Source organism: Perissodus microlepis, chromosome 10, assembly GCF_051167445.1.
Source record: "Perissodus microlepis isolate ML-2025 ecotype Zambia chromosome 10, ASM5116744v1, whole genome shotgun sequence".
NCBI classification, from domain to species: domain Eukaryota; kingdom Metazoa; phylum Chordata; class Actinopteri; order Cichliformes; family Cichlidae; genus Perissodus; species Perissodus microlepis.
The window spans coordinates 30,941,771-30,954,977 of NC_140470.1; the positions used below are offsets into that span (position 1 = coordinate 30,941,771).

Consider the following 13,207-nt stretch of genomic DNA (forward strand, 5'->3'; position numbering starts at 1 on the left):
GATGCCTCCCCGAGGTGCACCGTAATGGCTCCTTTACCTTTTTATGGCTGGAGAGCTCCTCCTGTCCGCAGCCGGTGCAACACCAGCCTCATACGAGCCCCGGGAGGACGGGGGGAGGAGGGGATTCATGCAGCGGTGGTTTGAGACTGTGCAGACCGAGAGAGATGGTTTGTTCCAATCAATGAGGGGAGTAAAATGAGTTATGGGTTAATGTGTTTATGGAGCGGCTTGCAGAACAACTTTTCTTAGGTTTTGCTCTCCTTTTATTGCTCCGGAGACGAGAGGAATAACTTTTGAATGAGCCGACTATAAACTTGTAGAGGGCTTTTTTGCTTTTTATTTACCCTGTTTGGGACTCTCTGCCAACAAAATACTTGAAAATATCCCAAAATAAAACTCTGTTCATCTGGGTTTGGGGCCTACTCAAACAAAACACCTGCTGTAGAGGGCAATTTAGTTTACAGACAATTTGCAGATGAAGTCTAAGTGCTGAGGAGAAATATGATCATAGGCAACCAGTTAAACAACTTCTAGTTAGTTTTACCTTCAGGTTTGATTGGTCCAAAGCACAGTGTGGTCTCCTAATAAGTGCACAGTTTTTAGTTTCCCAAATTTCAAACCTCCTAGATCAGGGGTGTCAAACTCAAATACACAGTGGGCCAAAATTCAAAACTGGAACAAAGTCGCGGGCTAACATTAATATTTATTGAAATATATTTATTCCTCCAGATATAAGAATGAATCTTTTCTTATGGACTCAAACACGTTTTGCTGAAAAACTGAATATGTAACAAGCAAAGCTTAATACTAAACAATATATATATTAGCTGTATAATACCAGTAGGCCAGCTCTAATAGTAATTTGGTATGGCTTTGCGGGCCAAATGTAATAAGGCTGCGGGCCAAATTGGGCCCACGGGCCAGAGTTTGACACCTATGTCCTAGATGGACCTAATGGCCAAGGAGCCAGACAGTTTTTTAATGCTCTTGTTCAGTAGTTCTCCAGGGTTTCTGAAGGTCTTTCAAATGTTTTCTTTTACCATTTGCTGCTTTTCCACTCATTTCCTTCAGTCCAGTCCTTGTACCTGACCATTTTCTGAGGAATTTTCTTTTGTTGTGTGCTGATGTTTGTTGAATTCTTCAATATCTTCAAGAACTTTTTACTAGCAGTCTGTTGCTAAACACATTTTTCCAATTTCTTTAGTTGATATTTTTGCAACAACAACGTAATTCCCAAGGAGCTATTAGTCACAAACATTGCACACCATGCCGAGATATGTAGTGTGTCCTTAAAAAATTGAGGAAACTGGAGAAGTGGAGATCAGAAGAAGTCTAAAAACTATTTACAGCAGACAAGCAGAATCTGAAAGTGATTTCCTTAAAAAAGGACCTGACACAGGATGTATCTGGTCCTTCAGTTGAGCCATCTACAATTTTTTTAAAGCCTCATCAAATGGAAGTGGCTTCCTTTAGAATAGACCAAGAAGTCAATCTTAAGGATGGGAAACAGGGAGAAAAGGATGAGGTATGAAAATCTGACAGAGGCCCAAGATCATCTTGACAGAACAGAGCAAAAGGCAGCCAATAGCCAAAGAAAAGCTTTCAATACGCTTCTAGAAGACTGGAGAACTATTCCTGAGGACTAAGTTTCAGAAGGCTTCCCCAAAGAGCTCAGGCTGTGCTGACGAATTAAGGTGGTCAGTCCAAATATTGTACAAATGCTGTGTTTGGCCTTATATGCTGTATTTCGATGTATCTTTGCAGGTTTTAATAAATCTCTACACCTATTTCCAATTTTCCTAGCAAAATACAAAGAAATGATGGGTGGTATAAGACTACAACACTGTATTGTATTTGCTATGTTTAGCATGTTAATCACAACTACATTTGGTCACCAAGAAGTCTTTCTCTTCTCTCCTGAACTCAGCTAGTCCTCAGCTAAACTGAATCACTCTTCTTCTCTTGTCACTCTTAGCTGCCCTCAAAGTAAATCATTCACTCGTTCTCCTTGGCTTTTATTTTCCTTCTCAGGACTTCTGACTCACATAAATAGTGTCTGAAACTCCTGACACCTTCGCTCTCCCCTTCGTTGGTTGCATAGAATGTTAAGTGACCTGGATACTCAACTGCAGCATCTATCCAGTTTTTCTGACTTGAGATTTTTCCTCCCACATTTCCCAGTGTTTTCCAGCCCTTTCAGTGGACATGAGTGGAATGAATTGTAAAGGTCATGTGTTGGATTTGAAGTTGACAGCATCACTGCACAGTAGAGTCATATCTATGATAAAAGTCACTGAGATTGCTCCTGCCTGGCATCATCTGTGGAGAAATCTCTCTAGATTGAGGCGGTGTTGTCCTACAGGATACTGCAGAGCCATGCCTTTTACCAAAATGTCATCAGTTTTAATCCCTGAAGGAGGAGAAAAGATAAAGATGAAGAGTAAAAGTAAATTTGTCAAAGCTGAGAAAAGCAGGAAACAGAGTTTAAGAGGTTTAGAAAACAGTTCTGCGTGTCTGCAGGTCAGATGATCACAAAAGTTCTTGTTGTTGGTATATACCAACAACGTATATGTATAAGATTTACACCTATTTTTCACTCATCCATCCTCAATCATACAAGTAAGAAAATCTCAGCAAGTTGATTCTGTTCATAACATTATGCAAATTATGTTAATGATTTTGCATCAGTGCAACTTTTTAATTTATAGGATGAATTATCTGGTTTCTTTCTCCGTTGAAACTGGAGACATTTTCTGTTTCAAACAGTAATGATGATAAACTATGACTGATGAGTTGAGTCCATAAAATATGTAGAAGATTAGTCAGGTTAAAATGAAAACCAGCAACTAAAGCAGTGAAAATGCCAAGTACCATTGACATGAAAATGAAAATTAAGAAAACAAGCAGGAATTAAATCCCAGGAATTCTGGGGTGGAAATTAGTGTCAGAATTCTTCCTTCTCTAACCCACAACAAGTCACAGCAGAGGTCCGTATTTCCCTGAGCCTGGTTCTGTTTCTTCCTGTTAAAAGGGAGTTTTTCCTTCCCACTGTCACCAAGTGCTTACTCAGAGGGGTTGTTTGATTGTTGGGGTTTTATCTGTGTCATTGTAGAGTCTTACAATATAAAACACCTTGAGGTGATAACTGTGGGATTTGGCACTGTGTAAATAAAAGTGAATTGAATCTAAATTGAATAAGGTGTCACTGCACTGACGCATCAGGTTAGTCTGTCACTCCTGAGTCATCGTTTACCAACGAGCAGGGTTACTGCTGTGACCCGTTTTAACCCCAAAAACCTGTTTCTTAAACGCAAACACAGTCTGTAGTGCCTACGTCTAACAATCAGGAGAAGATGAAAATAAAAAGTCAGCCAAATTAAGTGCAAAGCAGAAAGGCAGCTGAACCTCCACCCCCGCCGACTTCTCTCTGAGACAACTAAGACTCTTATCTCTAAGTGTTTAGTGTGGATGCTCCTGGCAACTGATCAATATTTGATTAAGCGGGAGGAAGAAATCAGAATATTGAGTCATCTAAAAGTAAGAAAACACTCAGAAAATAGTCTGAGAATAATGAAATGGACAATTTCTCCCCACGAATAGCATGTTTACTTAATGCAGCTAACATTAGCTGTGCTAGCAGAAGTAGCCTTCTTTGCTAACGAGTATGTACGTATGCTTGGAGTTTCCCGACACAACCACGATACAGCCAGTCTTTATTTAGCTCTACAGAACAGTCCTGGTTAGCAAGGCTTGCATTCCCATTGCTGTTTTACAACTTTCAGTCACAGCTAGCTTCAACGAGTGGTGGGTGACTGTGTGACGTCTCAGAACCAACAGTTAACTGCATTGTGTCTTAATAAAATATTAATACCTCATTTACCAGGGCAGCATTTAGTCACCTTGCGTTTTATTTATTATGCTTTACATTCATAAAAACAGTTGTGATATCTTTCACAAACACAAAAACAAAGCTAATTCAGCTAACTGGGTTAGCTAACTCAGATGGGTCTTTGCACCGATTTGCCCATAAATCCATCTTTCTTCTTAACTACTAATCTAACTGAAGGTAGTTTGGGGGGGGTGTTGAATCTATACCAGCTGTGACATCTATCGCAGGTCTAACATACAGAGCCTGCTGCCGACTATCACAGCTGACCGATTTAGAGTAACTGGTTATTCTGACATGCACGTTTCTGCATGTTCTCCATGTGCCTGCATGATTTCTCTCTGGGCTTCAACAATCCAAAATCCAGAACCTTCTCGCTGTGATGGGGACTGTGCTGAGCTGAACTCTGCCACCTCACCAACCTATAATTTCAAATTTCAGCACTATGTACCTCAACATGTGGATGCAAGAAAACTCATTTTTGCAGCAGTCTTTTCCAGACTTTTCAACCATCTGCTTTTCATGCTTTGTTTCTACATCTCTACCCATTTCATTTCTCTTCTTTACTTTCCCTAATCTCACCAGTTTGCTCTTCTCCCTCTACGGCAGATCTCGCTGGATGCTCAGAGGATTCGGCTGTTGCAGCTGCCGGAGGGGAAGGCCTCCACCAGCTCCTCGTCCTCTGGGACCAGGCAGACTGTCTACGAGGTTTGCGTTTGCCCCAACGGGAGGCTCTTCCTGTCCCAGGCTGGCACCGGATCCACCTGCCAGATCAGCAACAACGTCTGCCTCTAGGACTCATACGTACAAAAATAAACAAACGCATCCTGAAAGAGAGACGGGCAAAACAGACAGATGTACACATATCGCCTGCCTTTAGGACTGATTCACAGATAACACGTACAGAAATACAAAGACTGCCAGAGCTGATGGACAAACAATCATAGATACTGTACTTACACAGACACACTGATGGAAACACTTTACAATCACAGACTGATGTTTAGGCCCAAATGATATGTTTTAAGCTCTTGACATGTTCCAGTTTAATGCAACCTTTTTCTTTCCCTTAATTTCCTGAGTTGAAGTTGATCATCATGAGAACCTAAAAGTCTCCGCTAAGCTCTTCACACATAGAGATCATTACATGAGCAAAAAGAAACAAAGAAAATTTTTTTTAATACAGCTGAGGTCTCCGTCACATTGGGAATAAACTGACTCTATTTAACAAAAGGCCAGTATTTGTAATATATCTGTGTGATCCTAATAGTCATACGCAGAGATCTATAATCACACCACACATATTTTAACACGTGAACATGGTACACACACACACACACACACACACACACACACACACACATTGTTTGCTTGTAGAAGCCTCCTTGTAGAAACTAAAAGGAGGATCTCCAGAGAGTTACTGAAAGAGACGCTGACGTGTTCCCTTTCTCTGTCAAGAGCATTTCAGTACGAGAATCACTAGGGTGATCACCCTCCTTTTTTCCTCTGCCTCCATCTTCTCTTTCCTTCCCTGTAGCTTGCTTCAGTTGAGGTTTTAAACTTCACACCAGTGGTTCTCAAACTAGAGGGTGGGCGCTAATTTAGAGAAATGATTTTTGAAGGGAAGGACGGACTGGAAAGACCTTTGTTTCACAAAGATTCCACTTGGATCCTCTCTTTATTTTTGATGTTTGATATAAAACAAATACATGTATATGCATCCAAAAACTGTGGGGTCCTAACATTTTTCAGCCTTTGAAAGAAAGTTTGAGAACTACTGATGGCGAATGTTCCTAGAGTTCGATCGGGACATAAAACGAACGCAAAGACTTTCAAAACTCTTTAAGTTCAATTTTAAGCAAACAGCATTTACAGCGTGCCTCTGTCACAGTTCCTTTATGAGTTTGTTTGATTTTGTGGGGATATGTTGATGCTAAATTGTGACAGTAAGACCGTGTGCAAGTTGTTATGCTTATCAGACTGTGAAGCCATGTTCATATCATATTGCCTTTACTCAGCTGGGCTTCTGTTCGCTTCTTTCCAAAAAATATTTGGCTTCAAAGAAACAAACTGCATGTTCTGCAAAGTGCTCGGTTTGTAAATTCACGTCTAAAGACAACATTAGTTTTCTTCTAAAGCAAATCTTTTCATATTCTTTGAATTTGCAGAATTTTTATTAAATATCTAAAGTTTTGTCCTTCAACGGGATGTGAAGAGATTCCTTCACATCCCGTTTATTATCTCAGAATTCTGAGTTTTTCTCGGGACCCTGAAGTTATTTTCTCTTCAATGTAGATAACTTTACCTTGAGATCAGCGAGTCTAGAAAGTACGCCACAATATGGTCACCTGCAGTCCAGCAACCATCAACTGCCAGTGTAGTTACACTAGTCTCCGTCAGTGTCGGTGTAAAAATCAGAGTCAATCTAAGTGAGCCAAAAAAGAGAAATTAGGGGTGTTTCAGTTGAAGGGAATGGAGCTAAACAGTTAAAATAATTGTGCATCTGGACATCCTAAAATATGTCAAAGAGCGATGTTTCAAGTGGAAGAACATGTTAGTGTGGTGGCCTCTTGCTTGTATGAGGTGATCCTGAACGGTAAAGCCATAGCACGCTGATCCCGTGGTTACGTTTTTCTCACGGAAATCATTCCCTTAACATTCAAAGCATAATAAAACCACATCAGGAACGTTCATGTTTTCCACATGGGTGTGGTGGTTGGGGGTGGCTTTTATTTATATAGCACCAAACCACTATAAGAGTCACCTAAAAGCGCTTTGTGTTATAAGGTAAAGCAAATTTAAAACTGTCAGAAAAAAAATTATCAAAATTCCAACTTTTGTTCTCTAAAGTTGGAATTCTGATCTTTTTATTCCTGTTCTCTGCCACAGGGTCCCATTTCACTCCGGACGATCACTTGAACGTGCCCCATTAACGTTCAGAGAGTTGGAGTTTTAGATTGTGTTAGAAGGTCTCTGGTTCAGATCTCCAGTCTAGACTCACTTTGTCGGCCTAATCTTTTAATCTTAACTCTTGTATTCCTCGTGATATGACATGAACAAGGCACCAGAGGCTGAAGCATTGATCTGTTCGAAATCTTTAAACATTTAAAGCAAACTGTGTTAACTTTGAATTCTGTGGATATTTTATTTAATCTCATGTATTGATTGTATGCTAACTGTTGTTGTTGCCTGCATAAATTCTGACCCCTGAAAAGAGAGCATCAGCTTCCCTCCTGTCGTCCTAACACTGAAGAAAATGACGAAAAACAGCAACAGCTTTGATATTTCCAAACCTCGCATATAAAAACACAAACATCCAACGTGAGCTGCTCGAACCTCGCCGGTGGTCACCCTACTTGTTTCTTGCACTGGGACATTTTTTTAAAAAGGACAAAAAAAGATTAAAAAATACACAAAAAAAACTAAAGCGAGCCACTCTGTTGAAAGAGGGGAACTGTGCCTGTGCCTTACGTCGATGCACTTGTGGCAAGAAAAAGCACATCACCCAGACTTTCTTTGGCATCAGTGAGTATTATGATCTCTGATTTCAGTTGTTTCATCACAAATCTTTCCCTGTGTGTGAATGCAAAGACCTTTGTTCCATATTTGACTGTAGCGCCCCCTGCTGTCAACACCTGACTCTGCAAAAGGAAGTGCCGGCTTTGTTTTTTTTCATGTATCACTTTAAGTTCGTGTTGCTTTACATGCTCAAAATCTGAGGTTAAAACGTGTAACGTGATCCTTTGGAGTTTAATTTGCCAGTGTCTTTGATTTCCACTGCTTATCTGGAACCACTAGCTCAAAAATATCCAGTCACGTACTGCCATTTTGTCACAAGTGCTGGCGTCCAAGAGAAATACACAAGGGGGTGTTCGGTTTAGCAGCTACCCTTGGAAAGAGTAGCTTGGATCTATTCTGATGGTTGTCAAAACTCATCATTAAAGCTACAGGAGAGCTCATCAAATGTCATCCATCCAAATGCTCATGCGGATTTTCAGGGGACGATCTTGGAGGCGATGATCAACCAGAATCTAAATTTATTTTAAATTTTTATGGTTGGCATCAAAATTAAGACTAAAAACGGTATGAACGGTGAATTGAACCTTCATGACTGCCCAGTGGTTAGTGAAGTCTGTCAAGCTTTAATTTGATTGTTTTCACCATCTTGTTGTTCTAGAAGTATCGCCCCCTGGTGGCCATTAAAAGCAATGCAGGTTTCAGGCATTTCTGGGTAGGGCTGTTCGATATAACGATATATATCGGATGACGATATAAAAACGTCTATCATTTCATTTTATGCTATCGTTTGTTTGGTGGTGTTGCAAAATAAACTGTTTACGGCAATATTTTTTCATCGTTTTGATGGTCACTGTAGTGGCTATATTAACTTCTTAAAGTTCTCTCTTCCACTTATATTTAATATAACCACACTGCTGACGGACAAGCACCTGTTTTTATGCGTTGTCGTTAGCAACAACGATGGTAAAACCCTCGCGTGTCCGCTTGTTTATGTTCCACATAAACCTTTCACAATAAAGTTCAAGATCCTTTTGTGGCTTTTCAAAATAAACTGAATCACATGAAAGAGCAGATTATTTACAGATGAGAAGTAAAAAAGAGCCGCCAGGTGCTAAAAAAATAAACCTTAGACTCAAACGTTAGAACAGGCTTTTCCCCGCAGCACGCTGTGTAATAAATACTCACAAAGAAAACGGCGGCCGTTTCAATCTATGTCTAAAAATGTAAAGTTTCATGCATCGGTTAAAACATTCGACTCCAGCCACATGACGCGCAGCTGGAAACACTTCGCGCAAGTCGAGCTGCCCGAGATTCACAGAATTTACAGGAAATGTTACATTTTTGTGATTTATATCGTTATCGGACGATAGATGTCTTATATCGGGATATGAGATTTTGGTCATATCACACAGCCCTATTTCTGGGGTGACTTTGCTTTTCAGATCCAGTTGGTGTGCCAATCTTTCATACTGTCTGTGGGTTAGACCAGGCTCACTTTTGCCGCTGGCACCAAAGGACATCTCGTGTGCATCACTCGGTCTTTGTGTCTTGACATTGTCAGTTCAATGTAGTGTTTTGAGATCAGAAGGAAATTCCCAAAACCATCCTACGATACTGCACAGATATTGTCGAAAGCTATCTAGAATATCTTCAATTTAACATAAAAAGTGTTTTCCACCAAGTCTTGCAGAATTGTGCAGTATCAATATTGTCTGGCTGATGTCTGGCTGCAGAATTAAATCTGCAGCAGCAAGTATGGAAGGTTGCCTAATTACCATATCTGCAAGGCTGTAGTAATACATCAGCAAAAGCATTCACTGACGATGCGTTGAGTTCCCCCTCGGTTTCTGTTTCCGTTTGGGTCGGGCAGCCAGCCGGTGGTATGAAAACATCGCTCACCTGTGATGTGTAAATGTGGCAGAAATCGAGGCATTTTACATCTTAAAGCACATTTTAAGATGCAATGACTGGAAGTGCAAAGTTGTGAAGATCTTTCATCGATGCACCGAAAAGGAACTCGACATTTCCTATTAAATGCAGTCACAGTAGTGCACAGCATTTATTTTATTCATGTCTCAGTTGTTGTGTGTGTCACATCCTTTTCCAGAGTCGGGTGTACCAACCTTCCTGCTGTCTCCAGCTTCTCGGTCGCTGTATATTAAAGGACCTTCACAAATATTTCACCACTAAAACTGAACCTAACTGATGTATTTGTTTTTTGACTACATGTACACAGGAGGAATTCTTCTTTTTTATACGGTTGTATATGTAAATAATGTAACCTTGTCGCTGCAGCATTAGATGATTCACTCTGACAGAAGAGAAACACTGCTCTTTTACAAAAAGGAAAATCTCTTTTTATATTGTACATCAGTATGTGTTTTTATACCAAAAAGGGCAAAAAAATAACAGTGTTAGAGGATGTCCACTGAGTTAGCATGTACAGAAATGTATACAATGTTCGCCTGTGGAGAACAAGCTGGTTTTGTTTTTCTGCCTTCTCCTTCCTACGCCCGTCTCTCCTGCTGAGCTCAGATGTTCCACTCACACACAGACCTGCCTTTCATTTGGTTTTGTTGCCGTTGTTGTTGTCGTTCTGTTGGGCCCGAGGTCTTTGCATTCTCTCAAAGTGTGCCGTGTGTAAATCTGTGCAACTACGAGTGAGCTTTTGTTTTGTTTTGGTTCTTCTGCTCCACAGAACGTGCTGAACGACGCTCAGAGAAGTACAAAGAAACAGAAAGCAGAGACCGGGATGTCGCACAGGGCTGAGGAGAAGTGTTTTGATCGGGCATACCCAAAAAGAAAAAGAAAGGAGCAGCAGCTGGTGTTATTAACTCACAGTAAACGGACTTAAGAAAGTAAATAATTACTCATTAGCCATCGCTCATCTCATCCAGCGGGCTGTTGCTGATCGATCTCTGTGATTGACCGTGCGGTGTTGCTCTGGAAGCAGTTCTTCCAGCCCTGTGTTTATGCTGAGCGCTCTGTGCTTCTGTCTCTGGCTACGCACTGAGGTTAACATCCATCCTGAGTATTTATATTTTTCTTCATTTTGAATCTGAAACTGCCGTTCATGGAGTAGTTTTCAAAGATGCCAAAATAAAAAGGCGTTGTTTAAATCAGTGCAGTGGTCATTGGATCCTCCCTGACACGCAAGCAACTCCACAAGCTGAATTAGAAATCCTAAAACAAAGGCAAAGTCCTGGCTAATTTCCTTCACTAGCAACACATGTTCATATTTCAGTATAAAATAATTTTTAATAATAGTCTTGATAACAATGAGCATTGACTTTTGCCAGTGTACCAGTAGCTAACTGTCCATTGATTTTATGGGAAATATCCCCAGTCTTTACACTGGAATTACAGATACAGTTAATGACGTGCCTTTTTCTGCAAGCCCCGATCACACAGGGCTAGAGCCGGGCTGCAGACTGCCTGCCAACCACCGGCTGCCAGGGGAAAGAGTATTTTTCAACCGGTAAACAATCGTTACTGGAGGTTGTTGGCACCTGTGTCCAGTCAGTCCTGCAAAAATAGTAGGCGTGTACTTGCAGACAAGTTGCCATCTTTCATGCAAGCTAGTGCAACCGCAGCAATCTGCTAGCAACCAAAGCATTCACAAGCATGCATTTGATGCATCACCCTCTTTTTACCTATTTCTGCTAGCGACAGCCGCTAACTGCCAACAACCACGCCTGTTTGGTGAAGTTTCCACGAGAGACTGAGCATGACTGAGGCCTCCTTTTTCATTTTATGACGCATGGTTTCAGAAATGTTAAAAATCCCAACAAAATGTGTAATTAAACTTTAGTTCAACAACAAAAACTGAATCCCTGCAGGATTCGTGCTGATGGTTAGTTCATCTCTCTTTTAAAACAAAGTTTATCTCAAATGCATGTGTCTCCCAAAAAACACAATGGCGTGGAGCAGTAAGTTAATAATGGAAAAGTGTAAATATAGGAGGTTTTTTTAAGGTTTCTATACACTTGGCTTCGGGCAGTTTGAGAAAAATCAGACTTTCATGTGAATCTGACAGTTATTGAGTAAAAAACATTTCAAAGGGAAACAGGAAGTCCTCTGCTCCCTCGGGCTGAGGATCGCTGGACTCAATTACTTTTCATCTGCACTGCAAACATTTGTAAAAGGGTGAATGGAGCACGGAGAAGGTTACGCACACATTTCAAGATAATGTACTTTTATTTATATGTTACAAGGCTGACGATGAGTTTATGCCCTTGTTCTAAATCTGCATTAATATATACGCACGGATCAGGCGTGACATAATGAGCACTGATAGGGGAAGTGAATACATCATTTATCTCTCCATCATAGCACCTGTTAGTGGGTGGGAGACATTAGGGAGCAGGTGAGCTTTCTGTCCACAAAGTTGATGTGTTAGAAACAGGAAAAGGGGAAAGTGTGAGGATCTGAGCGATTTGACCAAACTGTGATGGATAGATGGGTCAGAGCGTCGAAAACCTGCAGCTCCTGTGGGGTGGGAAGAGTGGTCCAAGGTGAGCCAGTGACCAGGTCATGAGTGTCTGAGGACCCACAGAGAAGACTCAGAACATCACAGTGTGTGGGTCTGCATAGCTGCTGACCACACTGGAAGCACGAGAAATGGTCACGTGAGCATCAGAACTGGATTACGGAGCAACGTTAGGCGGTGCCTTAGTCTGATGACTCACGTTTTCCATTACATCACGCGATTGGTCAGGTGCTTGTGCGTCGCTTACCTGGGAAACACCTGCCAGCAGGAGGCACTATGGGAAGGAGGCGAGCCAGTGTCAGGGAATGTTTGTGCTCTGAAACCTTGGGTCCTGCCATCCATATGGATCTTTCTTTGGCACGTATCACCAGCTGAGCTTTGTTGCAGACCATGTACACGCTGTCATGGTGACCGCACACCCTGACGGCTGTGGTCTCTTTCAGCAGTTTAACGCGCCCTGCCACAAAGCAAAGATGGTTCAGGAGCAGTGTTGGTCAAGTTACTTGAAAATTGTAATTAGTTACTCATTACTGATTACTTCTCCAAAAAAGTAATCCTGTTACTTTACTCATTACTTATTTTCAAAAGTAATTAGTTACTTTATTACTTAGTTACTTTTTAAAAACAGGATGCACAACCCGAGTACGTAATAAAGCAGTAGACCTTTCAGCCCAATTCTATTTTTTCTGCGTATTTCATCATATAAAATGTAATCAAATTAAAAAATCTCTTTATAAAACTTGTTTTATGAGTTTTAATCCTTTAAGTTTATGCTCTTTGCATCAAGCAAAAATTAAGTTATATGCAACAGTCTCTGACTGGAAGAAATTAGTTTAACATTTAAACCTTTTCTGCATGTTCCAGCATATAAAATACACTCAATCTTCAAATAGATGCAAGTAAAACACAGCAAACAATAAATAAAATCAAAGATTCAGCGGCACCAAGTCCTGTTGCTCTTGTTCAGCAGGAGTGGGGCGGGTGGAGGTTTGCCCGGTGACGCAGCGGTCATGTCAGTGGGAGGATCCGGGGGGCTCTCTGTGAATGTCACATTCCCGTGGCAGCGTGCTCGGATTTGAAGTTTACATTTTCGCTGTAAAAAGAAGTTTTCAGAGTGTACAGTGGACGCTAATGTTTTGTCAGTCTTTACAGAACCAAACTCAAGTAACGTGAGTACTTCCACTCTTTAAATGCTGCACGGTCATACTGTCTCCCGCACTCAAATTATCCATTGTTGATCCGTTACTGTTGCACGCTCGCACATCATTGTCATGAGACACTCTCACAAACAAAAGTTTAGTAACGCAGTGACG

The 13,207-nt window shown here is 41.0% G+C and overlaps 1 protein-coding gene across 4 annotated transcripts in view; it reads left to right on the forward strand.

The window, feature by feature from the left end:
* Positions 1-10,527, forward strand: part of sgcd (sarcoglycan, delta (dystrophin-associated glycoprotein)) — a 428,494-nt gene extending 417,967 nt beyond the window's left edge. For all 4 annotated transcript variants that reach the window (XM_084940968.1, XM_084940967.1, XM_084940965.1 and 1 more), the window contains one exon: positions 4,496-10,527. In XM_084940968.1, coding sequence (XP_084797094.1) covers positions 4,496-4,681 — 186 coding nt within the window. In that variant the 3' untranslated portion in view covers positions 4,682-10,527. The remainder of the gene's footprint in view (positions 1-4,495) is intronic.
* The last annotated feature ends 2,680 nt before the right edge of the window (positions 10,528-13,207 follow it).